A 25,908-nucleotide genomic window follows, 5' to 3' on the forward strand; every position below is an offset into this window, starting at 1 on the left:
AAGCAAGTACTTGTATACACGGGGTGATTTTATTTTTCGTTACGGCAACTGGAAATACTAGAAACAAATTCTGGCAGGGGAAAAACTAAACATTTTTCTGCTGAATGTGCCAAAAGCGGTGAACATGCCTATTTTCAATTATCTTCTGCCTTATAGGGCCAGAAAGCTTGATGTGTTATTTCCTCACGTGAAAGTTGTTTGGTTTTTTCTAGCTATAATAAAGTCCCAAAGGCAATTCTTTTCTAAAGGAATCATAAAAGCTTTCATCTTTTGCTTAAAGTTACTCTTCACGCAAGGATTTGGAGGTAACACTCCAATGAGTCATTTCTATTTGATGCAATACATTCCAGCAACCATGGAAAAACCATGTACTTCCTATATGTATGTTCAACAAATCAAGAAAGTCGCTCTCTGGAAATAGCCAACTTTCCTCCTCACTTCTGTCTGTAGTCCTGTGGTTGACCCAATGGTCTTCAGTTTCTTTCTGTGGGTATTTTTCATTTTTTTTAAATTCACCTTCCTCTCCACCCCATTACTTCAAAAGGCTTAACGACGTCCTTCCTTTAGAGTGACCCTGTGTAACTTTTTTCCTTCATGGGTATGTCTGCAATGCACCTCTGCTGGGCTGTCTTGAGCCAGCATATGTGATTTATTCTCTCCTTAGTCTATCTTGTTCCGATTATATTGGAGAACTTTATTTCAATTCCCACAAATTTATATATAGAGTCCTAGTACTGTCCAGTGGAATACATCTCATGTTCCCATTTTCTGTTACTGGATAATGTGCCTCATGAGTTTCTACTGTTTGCTCTGCCACAGGTTGTGAATTCCCATTCCCAGGTTTGTCACCTCTCGCTCCTTTCTATCAATTTGGGATTAAGCTTTTTCCTTTATCTCCATCTCTCTTTTTGGTTGTCTAGAAACAGTTATTTTCTTGGTGTGATGCTCAGCTTTTGGCCTAAATCATGGTTTAATCATCTACACTGACAGTTTAAACAGACTGCACCTGGATTCTAAGAAATCTTTTTCTACTTCCTCTCTCTTGCTTTCAAGCTTCTAAAAATCAAGTCTTCCTCGATTTATTCTTGGATTTTCTAATCTTTACATGTTTCTTAGGTCCTGACAATTCTTTGCCCAAAGAGGGAATTCTGTTACCTACTTCCTTCCACATACACTTTCTGGCTATCCATTATGTTCCAGAGATCCTGCCCTCAGAAAGCTTACATTCTAGTACAGTGTAAGACAATTTTAGAAGGGGGTAACCAGGGCTAATACATACTTATAGACTAATTGAGTGGCAGCCTTGAGGTTAGAAGTGGTCATTCCTGACTGGCTTGTGGCCCACAGTATGGATGTAATTCTTCTAAGCTCAATGTGTAGAAATACACAAAACACAGTGGGTTTTTAAAAACTCACTATTTGGCTGAGGAGTGACTGCACTATCTTTAATCAAAACATTTAAAATACTGTGTCTGAAAGTGTTCTAGATTAAAAGAGACTAAAGAGGCATAACAACTAAATACAATGCTTATCCCTGGATTAAAAAGAAAATAGCTATCAAGACCACAATTGGTACAAATGGGGATATTTAAATCTGCACTGTATATGATAGCAGTGTACCACCAGTGAACTTCTTGAGTGTGATCACTGTATCATGGTTATCGGAGAATGCCCTTATTCCAAAATATCAGGCGTGAAGTGTCATAATGTAATTTACTCTCAGAACAGAAAGCGAGAAGTACACATACATACAGCTCAAGAGTAAGGCAGGAAATGTTCACAACTGGAAAATCTAAGTGATAGGTGCACAAGTGTTCATTGTATTATTGTAGCTGTGGAAATTTTCAGTGGAAAAAGCAAACAAAAAAGATGAAAAATGCTTCAGAGACTACCTTAAAATGGTTTATTGTAGAGAAAGCCAGAAGAGAGAAGAAAAAATTTACACATCAGTTCTGAAACCAAACACAAATACTCTTTATTTATGGGATATCATTTTACATCAATTTCATTGAAACCTAAAACCAGTTTGCTGTACTCAAGTTAGGTGGCATAACAGTATTTCAGTTAAGCTGGGAGTCACAGGACTTGCACACTTTTATGAATGTAATGCAAATACTGACGACACGAAGCATTCACAGTTATGGGTTAGCTGCTGTCATTTAACAGTAACCCCCAATAGAAATTATTTTATGAAAAAAGCAACCCACGTTTTGGTCTCAATTACAGACACCCAACATTTTAGTTGGTCAATGAAATCTATACATTATACAACATATGAAAGAATAAAGGATAAGGCTTACAGAGGTATTTTAGCAGTTGTAAGAATAAAAATCAAGGGCACAAACTAACTTTTAAAGCTTTCTGTATAAACTTCAAAAGCACTGTTAAAATGGAGACAAAAGAAAATCTATTATGAAACCAGAATCTAGAGGTTTGCCTAGTCAGAATTATAAAAAAAAAAATGTAAATCAGAGTTCATGCTTCAAAAAAGGTGCATGGAACATGACAGTGGATGTTTCTGGCAAATCAAATCATAAAATTTCTGACCTACTTCAGCAGTAAACATCTAAAGGTTGTATCCCATGACAACAGGGTATTGTGGAGTTCAAAACACAACAGAAAAAGAGAAAGGATTGTAGACCTAGGTACTAAAAAAAAAACCAGACGAAGGCACCCTAATTTATTCAACATTAGCCAGTAAATAAGTGATCAATGATTGTTCAATTTTGTGTAACTTAGAGAGGTTTTTAAGAAAGTGTATCTTATTACTCTGCCCCATTTCTCTCCCCTTAGAAATAACTGTATAAAATCAAGAAAACCAAGGGTAAGCACTCTGCCACTCAGCAGTCACAGAGATTTATTTTTCAAGGCAGTTAAAAGATTATTTGGAGTTTTCTATATATGCAAGATTATCCCTTTGGAATACTTACTTGCTTATCATACATCATAAAATCGTTTCTACATGGTTTTTTCCCTACCATCAAAATGTTGATTGTGGATTAACTGTTACATCACCCTTCTGTAACAATACTCTCATTTTAGAATTAACTGTGCTTGTTAGCATTTTAAAGTTCTCTAGATTCTAACAATGTTTAAAATAATTTCATCTATGATTTATATTGGCTTTAAATAAAGCTACAATTGATCAAATTTAAAGAACTGTATGAACTGTTGCCTTTACAGTGTAATTTTTTAACTTTAAGGAGTAATTTTAAAAATGAATCAATTCTTCACAGATCCAAACCTGCCTAGGCCAGCCACCACTGCAAAACAAACGCATCCATCACATCAGTCTTAATAGCTATTGCCTACTATCAACATTTTCTATCATTTTCAGATACTGGTTTATGCAAACTGGTAATAATTTTTAAGGTTAAAAGTGAGTCTACAAACAAGGAGTGGTTAAGTATGCTTAATCACTACAGGGTTTTTTTTTTTTTTTTTTAAACTTCTGGTTTATTTCACAGCAAATAAAACCTTTCATTTGGTAGAAAAAGTAGTTGCATTCTACCATATCATGATTTTGTATACACACACACACTGTATATACATACAAAATTTCTGTCTTTGGTGGTTTAGTAAGGGAAAAAATATGAAAATGTGAACACTGTTTGCAAAGAAATGGTAAAATAGTGGTCAAGAGTAGCATTGTCTGTGTGCTTTATTCACTTAATGCCATTTAAAGGTTCACATGTCACCTAAAAGAATTTTTAGCCAGATTTCCAAATAACCCAAACTGATTTTCCAATCATCACATGCTCAAATCATGGATCTTGTTGACCACGATAGCATTTACTTGTTCAAATGCACCATTACCTTTTACTTGCTCAAATCATTAGACTTTTGTCTTTTCACAGAACTTTAAGGACTGAGTTAGTCATTCAATAGCACCAGATAGTTGGGGTGAAAACATGTCATCTCTATATTTCCTCAACAAAGGCAAAAAAAAAAAAACAAAAAGACATAAAATACAAACCTAAAAATACCATCCTGTTTATTCTTGTTTCCTCACCCACAAAAATAATGGCTATCACCCCTCTGTACAAATAACTCAGGTAACGACACGTGGCCCCTCTAGGACAGGTCCTAGCATGTACTGGGTTAGCTCAATGCTGGTGGTTTCTTGTCCACTGCCTGCAATGGACATGCTGCCAGGAAAAGCCTAGCATGAAACAAACAAACAAGGAAAACAAAACACCTCTCACTTGTAGTATGCTTGTTTTCTCAAAAAGCTGGAAAATTAGACACCATGAAAGCTTAACTAAAAAAATCAAGCCACAACTAGAAGTGCTATGCAGTTAAAAATTACCAGCAAAACCATGAGGTTTTCATTGAGGAGGCAAAATAAATTTTACTTAAAGTGGCAAAGCATTAGCAGACCAATCACTGGCTAGAAGAATGCAAAAGGAAAAGAAAAAAAAAAAGAAAATAAGCAAGCAAACAAAAAGTTAAAGAATGTTTACAAAAGTTTAAATCCCATTCTTTAAAAAAAAAAAGGTGCAATTTGAATTTGTTCATTTGTACCTATATTCAAGCTACTATAGTTTTAACACTAAAAAATAAACAACTGATATACTTTGCATGGTGGAAATGATTTGTGGCATGTTACATGTCTATATGTTCAAATAATTATAACTTTCATCATTTTAAAACACTAATATTGTTAAGTAAACCAAATGATATTTGGCATATGCCACTAAAAAGTTATGACTCCTATCTCCTTCCAGAAGTTGGCCTCTTAAACAGTAAGGTTAATTCTGGCAATGTTTGTTCATGGTAACAGTTTTGTCTTGTTTTCTGAAATGCTACATAAGAGACCAAATAAAGTATAATTGGTTCATTCAAACAAAGGGACTAGAAATATGCCACAAAATTATTTTTACACTTTTCAGAAATAATCTCTAGGTGAAGCTTTTTCCTTTTATACACATATACAAAATTTAAACAGCAATATACACATGATCACAGTGAGGACGTTGGCAAATTCACCAATCTGTAGTGTAAATACAAACTGCAAAGCAGCCTTCCAAGAGAACAATGCCACACAGCAAGCAGAGCTGGCCCATTCAATAGCAAACACCAATACGTCCCTGCAAAAGGGAAACAGTGCAAGAAAAGCAGCATGCGCTTTGATACAAACAGCAATTTATGGCTAATGGGTGACATAACTGTGGTAACAGTGACTCTCTCGCTGCTATGCATAAAGTCCTAGGACATCTGTTTGTCTTTATACCACTCCACAAACTCGTCCAACAAAACTGGCCCTGGAGAGAAAGAGAGAAACAGTAGTAGTAGTAATATAATAATTACGTAGCTGAGGCTTTTCCCAATGAGGATGATGTACAAATATACATGAATGGCAGAAGGGCAGAGGCAGTACTTACATGCTCCATCTTCATCATAGTTGCTGAGGTCAAGATTAATTGTTCTGCTAAACTCTAGGACATTGCACCACTGGTCTTTATTAATAACTTTATATTTTGATTGCTGATGGAGGGAAAAGTAATATGAGTTACTGACACTTAAAGTGAACAAATGGGATGGTTTCAATTACTCTACGAATCAACTTAATAAGGTTCATGTAAGGTTAACTCTTTCCATTTGAGGTTTGTTAAGCACCAATCTAGGAGGACTGAGGGACAGCAAGAGTAGAATTTAAGATGACAATTTGCATTACAAAAATATTATGGGGGCTAAACACAAAATGGCAGCCACATCAAAGAAACATGATTTTTATATCCCTAGAAGTGAAACTTCTAAACTGCAAAAAACTTTTTATATAAAATGAGAATGATATCTACTTCATAAAGATGTTGTAAGAATTAAAAGAGACCATTTATGTAATTTATGTGAAGCACTTCATTCACTGCTTGGCACAAAGTAAGTGCTAAATAAAGAGTAGCTCCCATTAATATAACCCCTGCCATAATCAACACTGCCCATGGCCAAGCCTTCAGCTTAAAGCACATACAGCAGCAGGTCACTTGATGAGATTTGGTAAGTGCTGCAAGTGGTCTCAAAACTAATTGTCATGGAAAAAAAAAATACTGTTCTAATAATTCAAAACTCAAATCTGATCATAAAAGACTAGAATAGCTGTGAAATAATTTTTCTATTCTCTTAGACAAGAAATTTGCCATTTATCTATTTAAAAATATAGTATCCCTGTATAAAGATTCATAAATCAAATCCAGACCAATGATTTTTAAATGCTCACCACTAAAATCAGAAACACAGTAAAACAATGCAAGTACATAAAAAGCAAAGAGAGTTGAGCCAATGGTTTTGAGGATGCAAACACAAGAAAAGCTGAAATGAGAGAAATACTATCATTTTTAAAGAAAACTGCAAACTAATATAAGAGAGAGAACAAAGCACAGACTACAAGTTTAACTTTCTAAGCAAGTAAAGTAAAAACCAGTCCTGAAACAGTTGATGATACACCTGGAATTGCACAAAGTCTGATTTCCTCCTGGCCAGGTCTTCCAGCTTAAGACTCTTTACACTCAGGTGCAAATCCAGCTAAACTTTCTGAGAACAAACAACTATATCTATTTATTTTCTAAATAATGCTAACTTATCTTAAGGGAATGTCAGAGAAATTAGAACAGATCATATGTCAACATGGACTACTGGGTAAACAAATGCTTATGTAAAACCCGTTTTTAAAAATTTGAGAAGTCCCAGTTGGTAATGTTAAAAGAAATTTTTAATAACAGTCCTCAAAGAATCAGATATTAAAATTTTCTGGACCATTACATAAAGTAACTTGTGAGAAAGATTATTTAAGAGTGAAGCCGGAGTCATCATATGGCCCAGGATTTTCTCCAAGACCCAACACCCTCATCCTTGTAAGCAAAGGACATTTTTTAAAAGGGCTTGGGGCAGGAGGGAAAGGAGGATGCCATATATGACAACCCAAGTAACTCAAACTTGTATCCCAGATACTTCCAGGTCCCACAGAATGACACTTCAACAAAACCAGTATCTCAGAATTTCTGATCATCAATACTTAAGGCACACAAACAATGATGGAGTGAAGTGCTGGACTGTTTTGATACTGATCTGAAGATAAACGGAAGGAGATATTGTCAGTTTGCCTAATAGTTCGATTGATCTAAGGTCCTCAAGTTACTTGGAGATAAAGAGTAGATAAGAACAGACTACAAACTAATTTTGGTAAGAAGGCAGATGGCTGTATTTTAAACCCTTGCTTAATAAAAGTGGAAGTTCACCTAAAGTCAAAAGAAAGTAAATCTTCTTTTTCTATTGTGATAAAGAACAGGAATTCTAAACAATAGTGAAGCTTTGCAATGGGGACAAGAAAAGAGTGAAAAGGACAGAGCTGTGGCTGTTTTGTATGCATTTTTAATGTGGAATGAAGCAACGCAACATCAAACGCATACAGATGCACTCCAAGAAGATAGGTAGTTGCTGACTGACAGCAATTATGTCACCATAATTCCTATGTAGGCAGAAAAGTACAACAAACAAAAAATTACATAAAATGGGTAAATAAAATTATTTGGTAGTTCTAAGCAAGCAAACATACATTTCATAAAACAACAATTTGGTACCTCTAAGAATTGGTGAAAAACTGGAAAAAGGGGCCAGATTTTTCCTAATAACAGTCCCAACATGCACTTGGCAGTGTTTATGTCTAGGCTGCGCTGGTCCTTTTCCTGTTTAACAAACAAAAACAAGGATGAGCCAGATGCCCCCAAACAATAAATTCCAATAATTGCAATTGTGTATTCACTTCAACAGGAAATTAGTAAACAGCTCATTTATCATACACCTTAAAGACCTTGCATCCAGACTAAGGTTGGGGAGGGGAGGCAGTCAAACACAATGGAAGGCGTGGGCATTGCAATATTAAATAAATTTACTGTGAGAAAGATTCATGTCAACTGATCACCCTAATGCAAAATCAATTAGTTATGTAGTAGCAGTTTCTACAGTCATTTCATGGAATTAATAAAAACTTGTAACTCAAACAACTCAAAGCTTGTTTGACATTTATGATAATTATCAAATCCTAATTGTTGACCATAAAGCCTATAACATAACTCAATGGAGCTTAAAGGTTTTGATGGCTATGCTAAGGAATCAGGTTTCCTTAAGAAAAATGGTTTTTCCAACAATCTGATTTCATTGATAAATATTTTTCTTGAACCTAAACATGCTGGAATTAACTTCAGCTCATATAAATGCTGGGGCTCTGGAGTGTCTCTCTAAATCAGAGGATATATTCATCTACCCACTCTGGTAAAAAGCAGGAAGTGTATCAATACAGTCCTTCAATAGACAGATAGATAGATTCTTAGTACATTTCCTAGTAGAATACTCCTAACTAGTAACCAAGTGAAAGACAATATTTCATAAGGACACCAGAAAAAAGATAAGAGCATAAACCTAAATATAGGCAGGGTAAGCTCATTCCACATACATTTGCAATTAAGGATCCTAATTTCTCATTCCCTTCCTTCTTATATGCTTCCATTCCAGAACTACAAGTGGACAGTTTCCATGGAAAGGAAGACAGGGCCTGGGACCATAAGCGTACATTAGATATCCGAAGCTAGCCTCCATGTGGTAACTTAACTGCAATGGAAATTTGTAGAAGTACTTTTCTACAAAGGGAGAAAGTGCCTGGCTAGCCCAGTGGAGTGGAATCTAAATGTTCAAATTAAGGGATGATGCTATGACCACCACCCTAAGCCACATATGCAGCCATATATACTTCCTGATAAAATAAATCATCACTGCAAGGATTCTTAACAGTGAGGTACTCTTTAGTACACAAACCATTTCTAGCCATGACCTGAGTTGGGACTTAGTATAGCAAATGTAAGGGTCTCACTTAACAACAACAATCAAGGTAGACGAAGATAAGGAAACTTGTTGCCTAAGGAAGATGTGTAGTAGATCTGCCTTTTGGTCCCAGTTGTGAAGTGTAATGACTGTCCATGAATAGACCAGGTCAGATGGCTCCACATCACCCTTCTTTTAGAGGTCACGTAAGTCTGATGAGGGCAGGTGTATCTCAATTCCACAGTTCTATGCAAACAGGTAGGACCTCCTTTCCACAGGGTTCTCTGCCTGTCCCTTGGCCATACATATTGTCCTGCTCAGGGCTGCAGTACACACTCCCAATGGAGAAGAGGAAAGGAGAAGAGGTGTTCTAGAGACTGCTTGCCTTTTGCCAGTCAAACTGCATTGGTTTGTTGTGTTTCAAGGACTTACACTCCTGTGAGCACTGTGCAAGCAAATGGAAAACTTCCTCTTACCCTGTAACATAGGTGTGGCAGACGGCACTAGCACACCATACTATGAAGCAATCCACAAGATAAACGAGTAAACTGTTGAGAAACACACGCGGCACCACAGGACCGGGCCAAAGTCCATTTGTTGAACAACAGCTCATGCAGCACTGGGCTGACGACACTGGCGCTCTGGAAAAGTTTTCCCTTTGCAGAGTTTGTAATCATTCACTAAACCCAAAATCTCTAGTCTTGCTGTGATATATATTGTGCCTTCTTCCATCATCATCAATGCCTATGTCCCCATCACAATGGACATACACTAAGGTGACAAAAAAGAAAAAAAGATACAAAAGACCTGGACAGACTCTTTGCAACAATAATCATCTGACAAAATGATGATCATGAAGGATTTCAATGCATATGTTTGGCAGTGATGCCAAAACATGGAGGAAAGGCATTAGACTCACACGACTGGAAAGCTGAACAGCACTCACTTACTCCTGCTCTGCAAGGGTGCCAGCCAGCAGCTCGCAATCACTAACACCATCTTCGGCCTAGCAAATAAGAGAAAGATATTATGGATGCACTCACAATCTGAACAATGGCATCTCACTGATAACCAACATTGCCTGTGAGTGAACTTGTGGCCATGTGCAAATGACCATGACTAGAAACACTCAAAATTCCCTGGAACAACACAGTCGAGAGCTCCCACAGCAAACATCTACTAAACATCAAAGGTGAAGACACTCGCAGCGGGTTCTCTGACAACAATGATCCTGATGACATTCTCTGCAAAGGGGTTCCCAATTAAAAGTGAAATGAATCTCCCAGGATGCTATCAGACAGCCATCAACATTATAGGCATTTTAAAAAAATAATCACCGTAACAAATTTAAGGAGTAAAGACATCCAAAAGCTCTTTGTAAGAAATTAAAATTGTACGCTGTCAACAACAATCCTGTGACCCTCTGCTCATGGAACACCGAGGAGCAAGGAGGCAGACCAATAGATTTCTGCATCCCAAGGTCAGAATCAGACAGAAGGCACCTTGAGAGCCTGCCAAGAGCCAACCAGCATCCCCAGAAGGCCCATCAAGGTTAAAGGAGAAGGAAATGAAAATCTCTCTCCCTACCCACCTCTCGACCCAAAATGTATATGCATGTATTTCATAAACTTTATTAAGATAAAAAGGAAAAGAATTTTGTCATTTTTCAAATAATAATAGGAACTGAACAGGCTCTATACACGAAAGATATACCAATCTCCCACAATATACAACTAGATTCTACTTTGTGGTCTTCCTTAATGTAGATTAAAAATAGAAATTATAGAATGATATACTAAAGCTGCAAAACCAGAGGATCCTACTCTAAATATCCTACATTATGTTTTACATATGGCATAAATATACTCCGTAAGTGAAAGATTAATAACAGCTAATGTAGAGATAGTGAAATTTTATTAAAATCTGATTTAGAGTTCTAGTACGAAAAAAAGCAACAGTGCCTTTGTTTACATAATACTGTTCCAGTAAATGTCCTTCTGTAAGAGGGGACAATTAAGCATTTTTCTTCTTAGGTGGCACAAATGACTTAACAACTGAAACAAAACAGTTAACTGTAAAACATGTAAATGTATCACAAAAATGAACCTTTAAACATCTAAGTATCCAGATCTGCTAAATCAAAGGCCCCTATTTCAAAAGATCTATTTCCAACATATACCAAACTTTACAGCTTAAGACTTACCTATGAAAAGAAGAATATTGAATTATTAAAATTACAAAGAAAAAAATTCAACAGGAAAAATAAAAACACAGAAGATTTTCAAGATAGACTAGCTGGAATCAAGAAATCACAATTCCAAACATAAACGGTGAAGACCAAGTCAGAAATTGGTACATGAAATCAAAAGGCCTTAGGTGAAAACCTATTACGTGTGTCATGGTTTCCAATTGAGGCCACAAGAGAAATAGATATAGAAAAAATGCAGTGCTCCTTAACCCAGCTACCTAAGTAAACAAAAGATAAAAAAAGAGGGCTGTAAAGAGCTCATATCTTAAATACTGTGGCTCAGTTTATAAAAACAAAAATAAGGCAAATCAACTTTTTTTAACTAGAGTTTAATTATGCTCTTAGAACTTAACCAACATTAGTTTAGAGATAACAATGTTGCAAGACCACCAATTAAGCTCAATTTTGACACTTCCTTTAAAACAAAAGGAAAACATCTGCCAACTGGCACAGGCTTTCTTTATTATTTTATTTGGTACAATCAGATTCTACTATCATAAGCACTACTCTCAAAAAACTTACTTCAAGCTAGAAACTGTTCTAAGTGCCTTACACTTAACTCATTTCACCTCTGTTAGTAAATAGGGACTACTATAATCCCCAATTTATAAATAAGAAAACTGAGGCATAGGGAGTTAAGTACAGTCAATAAATGGTAGAGCTGGAACTTGAGCTAAGAAGTTGATTCCAAGCTGGAGCTCTACACTGCCTACCAGGCTGCTTCCCTGAGAAGTAAGGAGGGAAGACAGATTTCGATATAAAGAAACATATAGGCCGCCAATGAGCTTTACCAATAACTGCTGAGCAAATCTGCATGGCTCTGCAACAACTAAAGAGGAATCTTAAGGATAAAACTAAGAAGATTTTCAGTGTAACAGACCTGGGCTTAGATGACTCCATCATATTCTTATTCTTACTGTCACCCAGGCCTACCTTCTGTTTTCTTTGTAATTAACAATAAAGTATGAAGGAAAGTAGCGAGGAGAGTGTGTGAATGTGCATGTGGACATGTGTATATGTGTGTGTGTGGGGGGGTTGTGTGGAGAAGGAAACTGGATGAATACATCAACTAATGAATAAAAGGCTGACTCAAATCATAAGAGGAAGTGAATCCAAATGACCGCACGGGATAGGTTAGGCTTCAAGAGGATTTCTCTGATAACAGGGGTTGTTGAGCACAAGACCTAGCAAAATTATCTTTGGTGAATTATATGAGTAACATCCATAATAATTTCTAGTCTGGCTGTTGTGGTACTGAGAGGAGGACAGTGTACCAGCCTGAATCTGTGTGGCTGCTTACAGCTTCCAGAAACACAGCCTCCAACACTGGAGAAGACCAGCTGGCACCTTCTGTCATGAAAGCAAGTACACGGAAGGGCTGACAGGCTTGCTCTCATAATTAACCTCCCACAAGATTACCTCTCAGTAAAAGCCAATCCCACTGGAGTGTTCTGCCTCCACAAGACTCTCCATTCAACTTCTTTAAGGTTTTATTTCAAGAAGTGAAACAGTCACCTCTCCAGTGCCCTCCTCCCACCTTCCCTTTCACTAGTTCCTCTTCTAAATGGCCTCCCTTTCTCTCCCTCTCTAGCAGCTTCTAACTGTGCTTCCTTCCTGATTCTGTCTGGTTCACCTCAAATCACTCCACCAGGGCTCCTCTCAAACTTCTCACTCTAAATCTGTCCCTTCCTGCATCAAGGCAGGACTGCAATGCTAGAAACACATCCTACTCTGTGGAGAACAGCAGTGCAAATCCGTGGTCTCTGCTCTCACCCGGATCTCAATGCTGCCAATCAGTGCCCCACTCAACCCCACATGCATCCTCCTCCAAATGCCATGAGTGTCTGCACAACCCTTGAACCAGCAGCTTGCCTCCACTACAGAGAAGGTAAAACATCCAATGAACTGTTATTTTTAACTAGTCTCAAATCAATGAAAAATTCTATACATAGTCTTTTAGTCTACTCTCTTTATCAAATCTTGTTCTCACTAGGTCCTTTTTTAAAAGGAAGCAAGGAAAAACGGCTGTTTTATTTAAAAGAATCCATATAACAATACTTGTTTATATAATAAATAAAATTTACATTGAGGGCAAAAAACCCTATGCATAAAAATACTGAGGCAAAATTCCAATTGTAGAAGAGAAGCGATCATGTTGGCCCTTGTGCATATCCCACCGTCTTCCTCTAGCAAGATTCCACAGGAGGAGGAGAGCTTTGTGGAGGAAAAGGCAATGTGGCTCTGTGAAGGACACTGGCCTGGACGTCAAGGGCAGAGCGCGGGCCCTGCTGCTGCCCCTCCTCGCTGGCTCTCAGTCTCATCATCCTACATTGATAGGCCTGGACCAGATGACTTCTGAGGATCCTTTCAGCTTTCAAGCGTCATGATTCTAAGACATCCATAAAACTATAAATAAGTTCAAGTCAAAGACAAATTAGGAGAAAAATAACACAACTTTATAGCCAAGTACTACTTTAAATTGGCTACAAGGTTCAAAGAAATGATCAGCCCCTTGGGGCTGCAATTTTGGTAGAAAGCTGTTAAAGGGGCTATTTTATTATTTTCTGGTGTTGTACTGTAGTTTCTTTCCTGGCATATTTAAGCAGAATTCAGAATATTTAATATATTATACCACCACTGTTAGTTGCAATATAATATTTAGGGTATTAAAATTATATCATAAAGCTCAATTTTCATTAAAGTGTGATTTTTAAAAGGTCCACTGCTGTGTTAATTATGAGTTTTTACCTCCAGGAGTCCATTTTTCTAGTAGGAACAAAAAGATTTGGCGGGGAAAAAAAGAAGGTTTGAGTTCTGTTTCCAACCAAGATAGAATAACAGACAAGACTTCCCTTTCTACTTAAAAACAACCAGAAAACTAGACAAAAAGATGAAATGATGGCTTCACATGATGAAAAACGGGCAACACACGACTGCGATCCCCAGGAAAAAGAAAACAAATAAGGTAAGCCCTAGGTTGATACCAGCTTACTCTGTGGAGGTGGTTTCCAGGCCATGGCAAAGGAAGGGGAACCCAAAACTGAGCTGAGCAATCTTGCTGAGTTGGAGAAGACAGAGCTTGGAGTTCAAGGTAGCAAAGATAACTATAATTTATGCAGCCAAATACTAGTGAGGTGGAAACTACACAAAGAGATGTGAAGGTCTCCAGAGTGGTCTTCAGTCTTTGGCCATATAAACATGTGAGAGGAAATGACCTGAGTCTGAAAAGAACCATGGCAAATGAGTGAGCAGAAGTCCCCAGGGTTTATTCAGGGCTGGGGGCAGTTTGTAATCCCACCAGTTAGCATGGGAAGATCTCATAGTATACAAGACATTAGATAGAATCCTCAAAAAAATATTGCCTTAGCAGTGGGCCAAAATCATCCCTTTCAAGACTGCTTTGGACCAGCCCTTCTAAAGGACCAAGCTGATTCCAAGTAATTTATACACTTAAAAAACAAACAAATTCCAACACTATCTAAGGCAATACAACAAAACCCACAGCAACCAAAACATAAAATTCACAATATCCAGCTCCAATTGAAAATATATATATATATAAGCAAACAATTTGGGCAAGTGACTCACATAACCAAGAAAAAAATAAACCAACAGAAAGATATGCAGAAATAACAGATGATGGAACCAGAAGACAAGGTTATAAAAATACCTACTATAAACATGTTCTAGAAATAGGAGGAAACAGAAAATATTATCATGATAGGGAGAGAAACTGAAGACAAAAGCATCTTTTAAATGGAATTTTAAAAGATGAAAAACATAGTATCTGAAATGAAAAATATGTTGGTTGAGATTAACAGATTAGACACTGCAAAAGAAAAGATTAATATTGGAAGACAGTAATAAAAATTATTAAAAATGAAACGGAAAAAACAAAAAATAATACGGAACACAGCATCAGTGGCTTGTGGGACACAATCAAGCAACCTAACATAGGTATAACGGTAGCCCCAGAAGAGCAGAGACAGAACCAAAAAAATTTGGAGAAATAACAGCAGAAAGATTTCCCAATTTAATAAAAAGTATAAACCCACAGATCCAAAAATCTCATCAAACCCCAACCAAAATAATGAAAATTATTCCAAGGAATATCATAATAAACTTGCTAAAAACCAATGGAAAGAGGAAAGTCAGAAAACAAAAGACATGTTTAAAGGAATAAAGATAAGAATGACACCAGACTTAAAATTACACATGATTAAAGACAATACAGAGATATTACTGAAGCAAAGAATAAACTGTCAACCTAGAATTTTTTTTACCCCAAGAAGTCTCTAAGTTGAAGACAAAATAAAAGCTTACAGAATTAATCACCAGCAGCTCTGTCCTATGAGAAATGTTAAAGAAAGTGGGGTGTGTGTATGTGTGTGTGTGTGTGTGTTTTGAGATGGAGTCTCGCTCTGTCGCCAGGCTGGAGTGCAGTGGCGTGATCTTGGCTCACTGCAACCTCCACCTTTTGGGTTCAAGCGATTCTCCTGCCTCAGTTTCCCGAGTAGCTGGGTGCACTACCACGCCCAGCTAATTTTTCTATTTTTAGTGGAGATGGGGTTTCACCATGTTGGCCAGGATAGTCTCAATCTCTTGACCTTGTGATCTGCCTGCTTAGCCCTCCCAAAGTGCTAGGATTACAGGCGTGAGCCACCTTGCCTGGCCAAGAAAAGTTTTTTAGGCAGAAGGAAAATGATACCAGATAGAAACGTGGATCTACATAAAAGAAATAAAGAGCATAGAAATGTATATTTGGTATATGTAACAATAAAAGGCATTTTTGCCTATTTAAGGCAAAAATTATAGCAGCATTGTGAGATTTAGAGCCTAAGTAAAATGTATGACAAAAACAGAATAAAGTAGGCCGGGTGTGGTGGCTCACGCCTGTAATCAAGCATTTTGGAGGCCAAGGTGGGCGGATCACCTGAGGTCGGGAGTTCAAGGCCAGCCTGACCAACATGGTGAAACCCCGTCTTTATAAAAATAAATAAATAAATAAATAAATAAAAACAGCATAAAGTATAGAGAGCAAAATGAAAGTATACTGTGGTGGAGATTATTGAATTATATACATGAAATGGCATAACATTATATGAAGGTAGGCTGTGAAATTTAAAGATATATATAGGAATGCCTAGAGCAATTACTAGGAAAAATATAGTAAGGTAATAGTGAAAATAAAATGGAACAATTTTTTAAAAATCTAAAAAGAAGGCAGAAAAGGAGCAAAAAATAGGTGGAACACATAGAGAAAAAACAGCAAGATAGGAGACATAAATTTTACCCATACCAATAATTACATTAAATCTAATTGTTTCAGCATCCCAATTAAAACACACATTGTCAGACCCAACCGTATGCTATCCATAAGAAGCCCACTTTAAACATAAAGGAATAAACAAGTTAAAAGCAAAAGGATTAAAAAAGACATATCATGCAGACTTTAATCAAAAGTAAGATGGACAAAGTAGACTTCAGAATAAGGAATACTACCAGAGATAAAGAGAGACATTTCATAATGTAAAGGGTCAATTCATCAAGAGGATAACAATACTAAGTATGTCTAAACCTAGTATCAGTGCTTCAAAAGTGATAGAGGTGACAGAAGAAATACAGATGGAGAGTTCAACATTCCTCTTTCAGTAATTGATGAACAAGTAGACAGAAATCAGGAAGAATACAGAAGACCTGAACAACGCTATCAACCAACTTGACCTAACTGACATTTATAGAGCACTCCACTGACAACAACAGAACATTCATCCTTCTCAAGTACACATAAAACATTCACCACAGTAGACCATATTCTGGACCATAAATCAAACAGATTAAAATTATACAGTGTATGTTTTCTGACCACAACAGAATTAAACTGAGTATCAATAATAGAAAGATTATCTGGAAAATCCTAAATACCTGGAAAATAACATACTTCTAAATAATCAATAGGCCAAAGAAGAATTCATAAGGAGAACTGGAAAATATTTTTTAACTGAATGATAATGAAAATATCACATCTCAAAACTTGTGTATATACAGCTCAACAAAACAAAGCAAAAAAGAACAGAATCCATTAAAAAATTTATCTTAGAGCCTATTTTAGCTGAACTGAATCTGGTAATTAAGCGATGATTAAATATGGTTGCTTTTATTTATTGTTCTGTTAAAGGACTTAACTCACCAATATTAATTGAGACTCTCGTTTAAAACAAAGGGTGTACAAAGCAAGAAAGTATAGAGTCCCTCAATCTACCAGGAAAAATTAAGGCCGGTATCCAAACTCCAAAGCCAAGCAGAGGAGACACCAGCGCTACACAGCTGAAGGCAGAACAATCCTGCTCTGACAGGCTGATCCCCGACAGTGACTGGGAGGCTGCATGGAAGCAGAAGCACATGGCTCGGGTCCAGGGCCTGGATGGATACAACTGTGCAGTCCAAACAGGGCTCTAGGCAAGGGCCCAGCACGACCAAAGGCAGAGAGGCCGGGAAGCAGGGCCAGTGAGCAGCCATTAGTGCAATTTCACCACCACAACCCAGGTGTTGCGTGGGGAAGCTTGGGACTTAGTTGCGAGGGTCTGGAGTAACCCACATCCTAGACTTGGAGACAGAAGGCCTCACTTTGAGTCCTGGGTCTACTATGAACAACGTGGCCATTTCTCCCCTTTGCTGAAGCACACTTTCCTCTGAGAAGTGGACTGAAACCACTCCCGGCTGTCCCTCAGAGCTGCCATGAAAACAACTGTGTCGTATACATAGGGAAGTGCTGGGTCAATATAAAGACAGTAGGGAGGTACTAGAGGCTGTGGGAAGCAGGAAGGTGGCTGAGCGACCCAGGGGCTGAAGGAAGAGGAATGACACCCTAGTGATGCAAGCGCTGGGTAAGAAGTGAAAGAATGTGGGCATGAGGCTACTGGAAGAGTGCTGGTAAGGAGAAGCAAGGCCTCCACCAGTGAGGCTGCAGTGGAGGCACCAAGAAAAAGGTGGCCAAAGGAGTATTCATGAGATAGGCCAGGGTGACTGCCCCAGAACGGGACAGAAGCCAGGGAGGAGTAAAGCAGTACCTGGATCTAATGCACAGTGGATATGTGGGAGAACTGTGACCCCCCAATCAAGGAAGTTAGAAAACAGAGCTGATTTAGGTAGAGAAGGTATGATGCTTCTAAATGAATTTCTACCCATACTATAAAATATAGCTGACTTTGGGCAGAAAAAAAAAAATCTCAGGTAATAAACTATTTAATCCTAGAAACCAATCATCTATTCTAAAAGCACCTGGCAAATAACTTCCCTTTTCTTTTTTTAACTTCAAACTCCTGTTCTTAAGCAATCCTCTTACCTCAGCCTCCCGAGTAGCTAGAATTTCAGGCACCATATCTGGCTAATTTTAAAAATTTTTTTTTTTTTTTTTTTTTTATAGAGACAGGGTCTCAGTATGTTACCCAGGCTGGTTTCAAACTCCTGGCTTTAAGTGATATTCCTGCCTTGGCCTCCTAAAGCCCTGGAGTTACAAGTATGAGCCACTGTGTCTGGCCTGGCATGGAATTTTTATACATTATTACACAAACGTCATTTTATCAAACACTGTATCTGAATTTCACCTTGTCATTTCTAACATCAAATTTCCATGCATGTTGTGATTTTACTAGAAGGTTGTAATAATGGGAAAATACATGAATTAGGGCACCACAGAGAGCGTTATTGCAGATGCATCAAAATTCACCATCAAATAAACCTTTGGTGCAGAACTGGCAGAGCCAGAGAGTAAAAAGTGAAAAAAAATCTATATGGTGGTAAGGAAAAAGAATCATTTGTCACTGAGTTCTCTGCTTTAAAAAAAAAATCATTTAAAAAAAGTAATAGATCAAGAAAGCCTAGTGGATTCACCTGAATCCTCTAAACACAGAGACCTAACAGAAAACATCATTTCAGAATAAACTATAATTGTATGGGATATAGATTTTGTTTGAATTAAGTATGATGCCAGCTGGTGCTTCAATATTCACTGCCTATGGTGACTAGGCTGAAAAGTAAAACTTTTATTTCACTCCAGTAGAACCACTTTCACATACTCCAACTTGACTCACTCACTATATAATAGACAAATAGGCTAACTGCTTTTCAAAACGATGACTAGAAAAATACATCTGAGTAATGTTCACTGAAATTAGCTTGGGTCTGAAATTCACATGATTTCCAAATACAATAAAAGCACCCAGAGTGAATCTGAATTAGATATGATTAGCTTATTCTAATAAACTCAACAGGAGAAGGTTTGTTTTCTGTGAGAAGGAAAGTTTTCCCAACCTTATCTAAGAGATTTAAATGACAGTGTCTATTGCATGCCCATGTTACTTCTAGGCCAATTGCAAGAGCTGGTAAACGTCTGCTACTAGAGATTTTTGCTGACATATAAAATGTTCATTCAGAATCAAACTTAGTTTTAAAAAGCATACATGTAGAAAGAAATACTAACTAGCATCCTGGGAGTAACTTACTCAAGTTTTTTGCTGTGGCATGTAAAAACAAACCTCAAAAGGCAATTTAAACAGGGGAGGGAAGAGAGGGAAACATCTGGATAGGCTCCAGAGAACTCACCCGTGCAAAGTCAAATGCATATCTGTAAATAAGTTTAAAGTTTGTAGAATCATTTAATAATGATCTTAAGTAATCCAAAGTATTTCTGAGTTTTTCTGTTGTATCACATCTAGAAAAACAGAATAAAGGCAAATTATGACCTGAGCTTTTTTTTTTCTTTTAATTGGGGCAGTGATTAATAAACACAATACCAAAGGAAAGAACAAAACCCTGAAGTTGCAACATATCCATAACCTATTTTTTCTACACTTAAAAAAAAGTTTAAATATACAGAAAAGTTCAAATGGTAAATAAGCACCCACATACCATCCCCTTGACCCAGCAATGAACATTTTTTTAATATTTTTTCACTCTCCCTTGTAACATATACTTTTTTTCTATACCACTTAAAAGTTGTAAACATAATGAAACTTCATCCCTAAACACTTCAACACTATCATCAGTCTTACTACTGTATTCTTAGCTAATATACAATCCACATGCAGATTTCCCAATTATTCCCCAATTTCCTTTACAGCTGCTTTCAGTCAGGATCCAATCAAGGATCATGCACTGTTTAGCTGTCTTATCTCCTTAGTCTCTAGAAGATTGCCCTGACTTTTTCTTTCTTGACAATGTCATTTTTGGAGACTAGACCACTTGTTTTTTCAGAATGTCAATCTGTCAGATAATTTCCCCATTATTATATTTAGATTCAACACTCTGACAAGATGTGTGTCCTTCCCAGCACACCCCAGGAGGAGGTTCATCATGTCTATCTGTTAATATTGGTGATATTAAGTGGATTCCTATGGTTATGGTGGTGTCCACCATTTTTTCCATTTAAACCAATTCCTCCTCTTTTAAATAGTAAATATCCATGGGATAATACCTTGAGATACTTACTTTCACTCAAATGTGTATTGTACATTTTTGAAACTTCCTATTTTCCTCCTGCCTCAATATCCCCACAAACAGGCAATGAACATCCTACCAGGAGACCAGGTTCACCTGCAGTAACGCTGGCTCCTGCCACAAGGTCCCCTTCTTGCCCTCCCTTGAGTATGACTGAGTGACATCCACACACACCAATCTGACATTCAGGGAAGGCACATGCCCAATGGATCCTCACTCTCTCTCAGTTCCCCGCCTGCTTAGCAGAACCCACTCCCTGGGAGCTTCTCCCATTTAACAACCTGTGTGGCATGCCATGCCTCCCTCTCTGGGACCTGAGAATAAAATAAATCTTTTCATTTTCTATGCCTCTCCCAGTGTAAGTTCTGTGGCCACGAGGGAATGATCTTGAAAGACCCCACTAGGAGGACATGCTCCTGACAACACACAATGGTTATAGCATCCACTAGTGGTATCAGCCTGAGTCAGTAACATCTGAAGATCCAAGATGGTGATTTTCTAATCCTATCATTCCTTCTATATTTATTGGCGGTAATTCTTCTATAAAGAAGCGCTCCACAAATGATCTTCTTACTTTCTTGACTTAAGATTTTTTTGCTTTTAATTTGGTGTGTTATAATCTGTTACTGTCATTATTCTTTTTGATTGTACAAACTTTCCCCATTTGGGCAGTAGCCCCTAAAGCTGGCTCTAGTTTCCTTCTGACATATCCCTACCAGTTTCTGAGCACTTCCTTGAGTTCTGGCACAAGATGTTCCAGCTCACCCTGTTCTTGTCCTATGCCAGACTTGAAATCAACCATTTCTCCAGGGAGTCTTGGTGATAATAACCTATTTTTACCGGTAAGTGATACAGTGTTTGCTTTTCAGAGGGAAGCAGGCTTACTGGTTATTTTTACAAACTCATTTTCTGTTTGCAATATCTAACCCTTAAAAATGATAATCAAATCACCATTTTCACCAGCAATATTAAAGATTTTCAGTGCTGAACATGTATTGTGTTTCTCTACAGAGCTTTAACCTATTAAGTACAGGTAATATACATGCCAAGAATTATCAATATATTATTTTGTATACTGTATGAACTAAAATGGTTCATAATAGACCACACTAATCTATTTTGTGGCAACACGCCTGTAAAAGCTCCTTCTTTGTACCTAACTACAAGTAAGTCCTTATGATCTCTTTGTTGATAAACTATCTAAAAGCCCATAATTGGACTAAATGTTTAATTTCTATGAAACAGAACAACTTAGAATGACCTTTATTTCTTCCTAATGTGGAAAATACAAAAGATTAAAATTAGACTATTTTAGAAGTTGGAAAAGACCTCTTTAAGAGTGTAACACATAAGCTGAGAACTGAAAGATAAGCAGGAACTAGATATTTTGGAGAGGTGGGAAAGGCTCTCTGTATATTAGGAACAGCATATGCAAAGGTCCAGAAGCAGATGGGAGTATCAAGTCCAACAGACTAAAAGAAAGCCACTGTGGCTGGAGTGGACAGAGGAAGAGGGAAAGAGGTATAAGATGATGCTGAGACAGACACAGGGACGGGCTCATAAAGGCCTTTTGTGGTCCACAGTGAGGGTTTTTAAAATTATATCCTAGGAACAATGGAGGCCACCTGCCACTATGAGAAAGACCATGATCAGGTCTACATCTTGAGAAGCTCACTCTTGCTCTCCATGGAGAAGAATTTGAGGAAGGAAAAGAGATACTAAGAACCAGTTAGAGATCTAGTGCCAGAACCCCAGCGAACGGATTACAGAGACTAGAAAGATACACAAGAAAGCAGTCAACAGAAGTCTGGGAGGCAGGGCTAACTTTATACTGGGTGCTCTACTACAGGGTTAGATTTTTTTTAATGGCATATATATAATAATATAATATTAATAATAATAATGGAGGAGGGTCAAAGAGGAGGGAAACTAGGTGACCCAAAAACATAAGATCCAGGTCCCTGCTCTTCACTGGAAAGAGGATCAAGGACCAAAGCCACAGATTTGGCTGGCAGTTTAGTCCTGTCCAAGAAGAAGAGCAGTTGTTTGTTTTAACAGATTCAAGGGCAGAAAGCACTCATTTAGATAACTACCCCATAGCTAAAAGAAAATAAAGTAGCTGTGAGTCTCCAGGCAGAGCACCAGAAGAAACGTGAAGTTCTGCGGCATGCCTGGGAGCCAGCCCAACACCCTGGCAAAAAGATGTCGCTATGTTTCAAAGATGCTCAGAGATCCTGTCTGAAATGCAGGAAATGAACAGTTCTCGTGCTTTAAACATAAATTGCACAAGGAATGTTTCTAACTTACATACCCATTAAGAACCTGGGGTTGGAGCTAATATTGCCAATATAGAGTTTAATCTGTTTTAAAGGGGTTCTTGACCCCACAAAGCCTCTGGACTAGTCCCTACTAGTGAAACAGGCCGCTGAGTCACCCTGTCCAGAACCACAGGTTGCCATCTAGTGGCCACTCAACAAGCACATCTTAGAGAACTCGGTTCTAACAGAGCCTGGCTTGGGATATGTAAGCCAACAACCTGAGACACTTTAGAAAGCAGCCACATCTTCAACTCAAGTTTTCCCATATGTTTTTGTTTACCATGCACAATAAAACTTGTAGAAGTCACAGTGACAGTGCCACACTTCTAAGGAACACCATTCCCAAAACAAAAAAATACACACAATGTAAGATCATTTCTTTTTGAGTTTGCTGCTGTAACAGATTCATAAGTGACAGAAATCAATACAAGAATCATCAATGGCTATAAAATCAGAGGTAGCTTTCCCCTATTACTCAGGAAAAGCCCTCTGCTCCTTCACTTGGTCATCCCAAAGGTATTTTTCCAGTCTATCAGCAATTGTATGTAGTTAATTATAATTCTCACTTTTTTTTTTTTTTTAAGTTTAAGAACCATGATTAGCTTAATTCATCAGCTCAAAACAGGAGCTGTGTCCTCTGGCAGGGGAGTGCAAGGATCTCGAGAGTGCAAGGATTAATGTTGTCTACCAGCTGATGGCCTAAGTCCAAACTCTCATACTACCCAACTCCTGTTCCAGGCTCACATGCCCTAGGGAAGCAGAGCACACAATTCCTCTGGAGAGCATCAGGGAGACTAATTTTTGAGAGCCCAAGCATAAGCCATAAGCCATACTGCGCCACTCTAGTTTGAGGATGCTACCACAGACACCTAGGAAATGACAGAGATGATTAAAAACTCTGATTCCACAGTCCATGGGCTTTCTACCACACTCCCACTGTACAGTAACTTTTTTTTTTTTTACAGCATTTTAACCAAATATTTAATCGACTATAATGAATGGTCTGAATGTTATATCCCCCCTAAATTTGTAGGTTGAAATCCTTGAAATCCTCACCCCCAAGGTGATGGTATCAGAAAGAGGTGCTTTTGTCAGATTATTACATCCTGGGGGCAGAATCCTCATGAATGAGATTAGTTAAGAGGCCCAAGGGAGTTTGTTCATCCTTTCCAACATGTGAGGACCCAGCTAGAAGGTACCATCTATGGACCAAAAAGCAGGCTCTCACCAGGCACCAAATTTATGGCACCTTAGTCTTGAACTTCTCGGCCTCCAGAGAAATAAAATTCTGTTGTTTAAAAGCCACCCAGTCTAAAGCATTCTGTTATAGCTGCCTAAATGGCCTAAGATATATATGAATATATATCACTACAGATTTTGTTCTACATTTGTTAATTCCAGTTTGAGATCAAACTATTTCATTAGATAGGTTTAATAAAATTAAAATGAGCAAAAGAAATCCAAAATAGAAGACAAAATAGTTTAAAAGATAGACTACTTTCTGCCTTTAGAGCATATAAATGATTACTCTCTGGGTTTTCTTACGCACTAGGTGCACACACCTCACAAATACAACGCTTATTTAGTTAATTTACTTGCATAAAGAGAAGTGACCTCACTTTTTTGGGCTCTTTTGCCTGAATATTGTTTATACGCCCCTGCTCTTAATGGACTTTATCTTATTCATGGTTTTAGATTCCCCAGGGCCTGGAATACTACATGTGGCACATCACTGTCATTCAAACTGTTGCTGAACAAATGACTAATCGGAAAGTCAGGATGGGAGGGCAGGCAGAGGTTCTTAAATTTGAAGTTGGACTATTTTTGAACTACAAAGAACCTTAAAAGTTATTCTGAATAATTCTCTCCACCTCACTGATGAGGATACCAACCTCAAGAGTTTCATATCACGAAAAGCAAGCAGGTTCCTCCATGCCTTTACAGTGGATCAGGCTTGTCACTAAACCCTGAATTGCAAAGATAAGTGGCAATCACCTTGAGAACCCCACCTGCCACCACCTGCATCATACAAAGTGGCAAGCAAGGTTCCCAACAAAGAGCCTGAAGGAGTACTCTGGATTCAGAACGTGGATGCAGACCTCTTCCAGGAAACTGCTTCTCACTTCCCAGGAGATACGGCTCTCAAAATACATGGGCAAGGTCTGGTATCAGGTAATATTCTTTTGTAGAAGGACATTCTTTTGTAAATATCTTAGTACTATACAAAAATGGGTCTCATACCTTCTTAAGACAAATAAAAATAAGTCTGAAAATGTTAATGGTACCTCCTCTGAAGGCTTGAAATAAAATCCTGATATGGCCATGCATTCATCATCACAAGGACACTTTAAAAAGCAGCCATCAGATGCTCTAGTCAGCAATGAAGACCAGGCATGGTGGCTTACACCTGTAATTCCAACACTTTGGGAGCTGAGATAGGCAGATCACTTGAGGCCAGGAGTTCGAGCCTAGCCAACATGGTGAAACCCCATCTCTACTAAAAATGCAAAAATCAGCCAGGTGTGGTGGTGTCCACCTGTAATCCCAGCTACTTGGGAGGCTGAGGCACAAGAATCACTTGAACCCGGGAGGCAAAGGTTGCAGTGAGCCAAGATCACGCCACTGCACTCCAGCCTGGGCAACTGAGGGATACTCTGTCTCAAAAAAGAAAAAGAAAGCAATGAAGAAAAGTGAGAAAAATAACAAAGAGTCAAACAAGATTAAAATCATAAGATGTTCCCCCAAAAGGACAAACACGTTTTAAGAGATTTCAGAGAATTTAACTCTAAAATTTTGAGCACACTGACAGAAAAGTACATTTGTAAAAGGATGGTTTGGCTTTTACCTAAAACTCGTTTGTCATCAGATAATATTGTTAGAAGGAAGAATGTGATTTAAGAATCACAAGTCTTAAGTGTTCTTCCCATCTCCGCCACATTCACACATCACCGATCCCCTCTATGCCTCAGTTTCCTCATTTGTAAAATGTTCAGGATAAAGTCTGATCTTTCTTCCTCACAAAGTAGCTGT

General features: G+C 37.9%; 1 protein-coding gene across 1 annotated transcript in view; it reads right to left on the reverse strand.

The window, feature by feature from the left end:
* Positions 1-1,950: 1,950 nt before the first annotated feature.
* The window catches only part of DCUN1D4 (defective in cullin neddylation 1 domain containing 4), a 73,540-nt gene continuing 49,582 nt past the window's right edge, over positions 1,951-25,908 (reverse strand). The window contains 4 exon segments of the mRNA XM_017540285.2: positions 1,951-5,264; positions 5,385-5,487; positions 7,578-7,682; positions 19,667-19,775. Coding sequence (XP_017395774.1) covers positions 5,209-5,264; positions 5,385-5,487; positions 7,578-7,682; positions 19,667-19,775 — 373 coding nt within the window. The 3' untranslated portion in view covers positions 1,951-5,208.

This window comes from Cebus imitator, unplaced genomic scaffold (assembly GCF_001604975.1).
Source record: "Cebus imitator isolate Cc_AM_T3 unplaced genomic scaffold, Cebus_imitator-1.0 Scaffold124, whole genome shotgun sequence".
NCBI lineage: Eukaryota > Metazoa > Chordata > Mammalia > Primates > Cebidae > Cebus > Cebus imitator.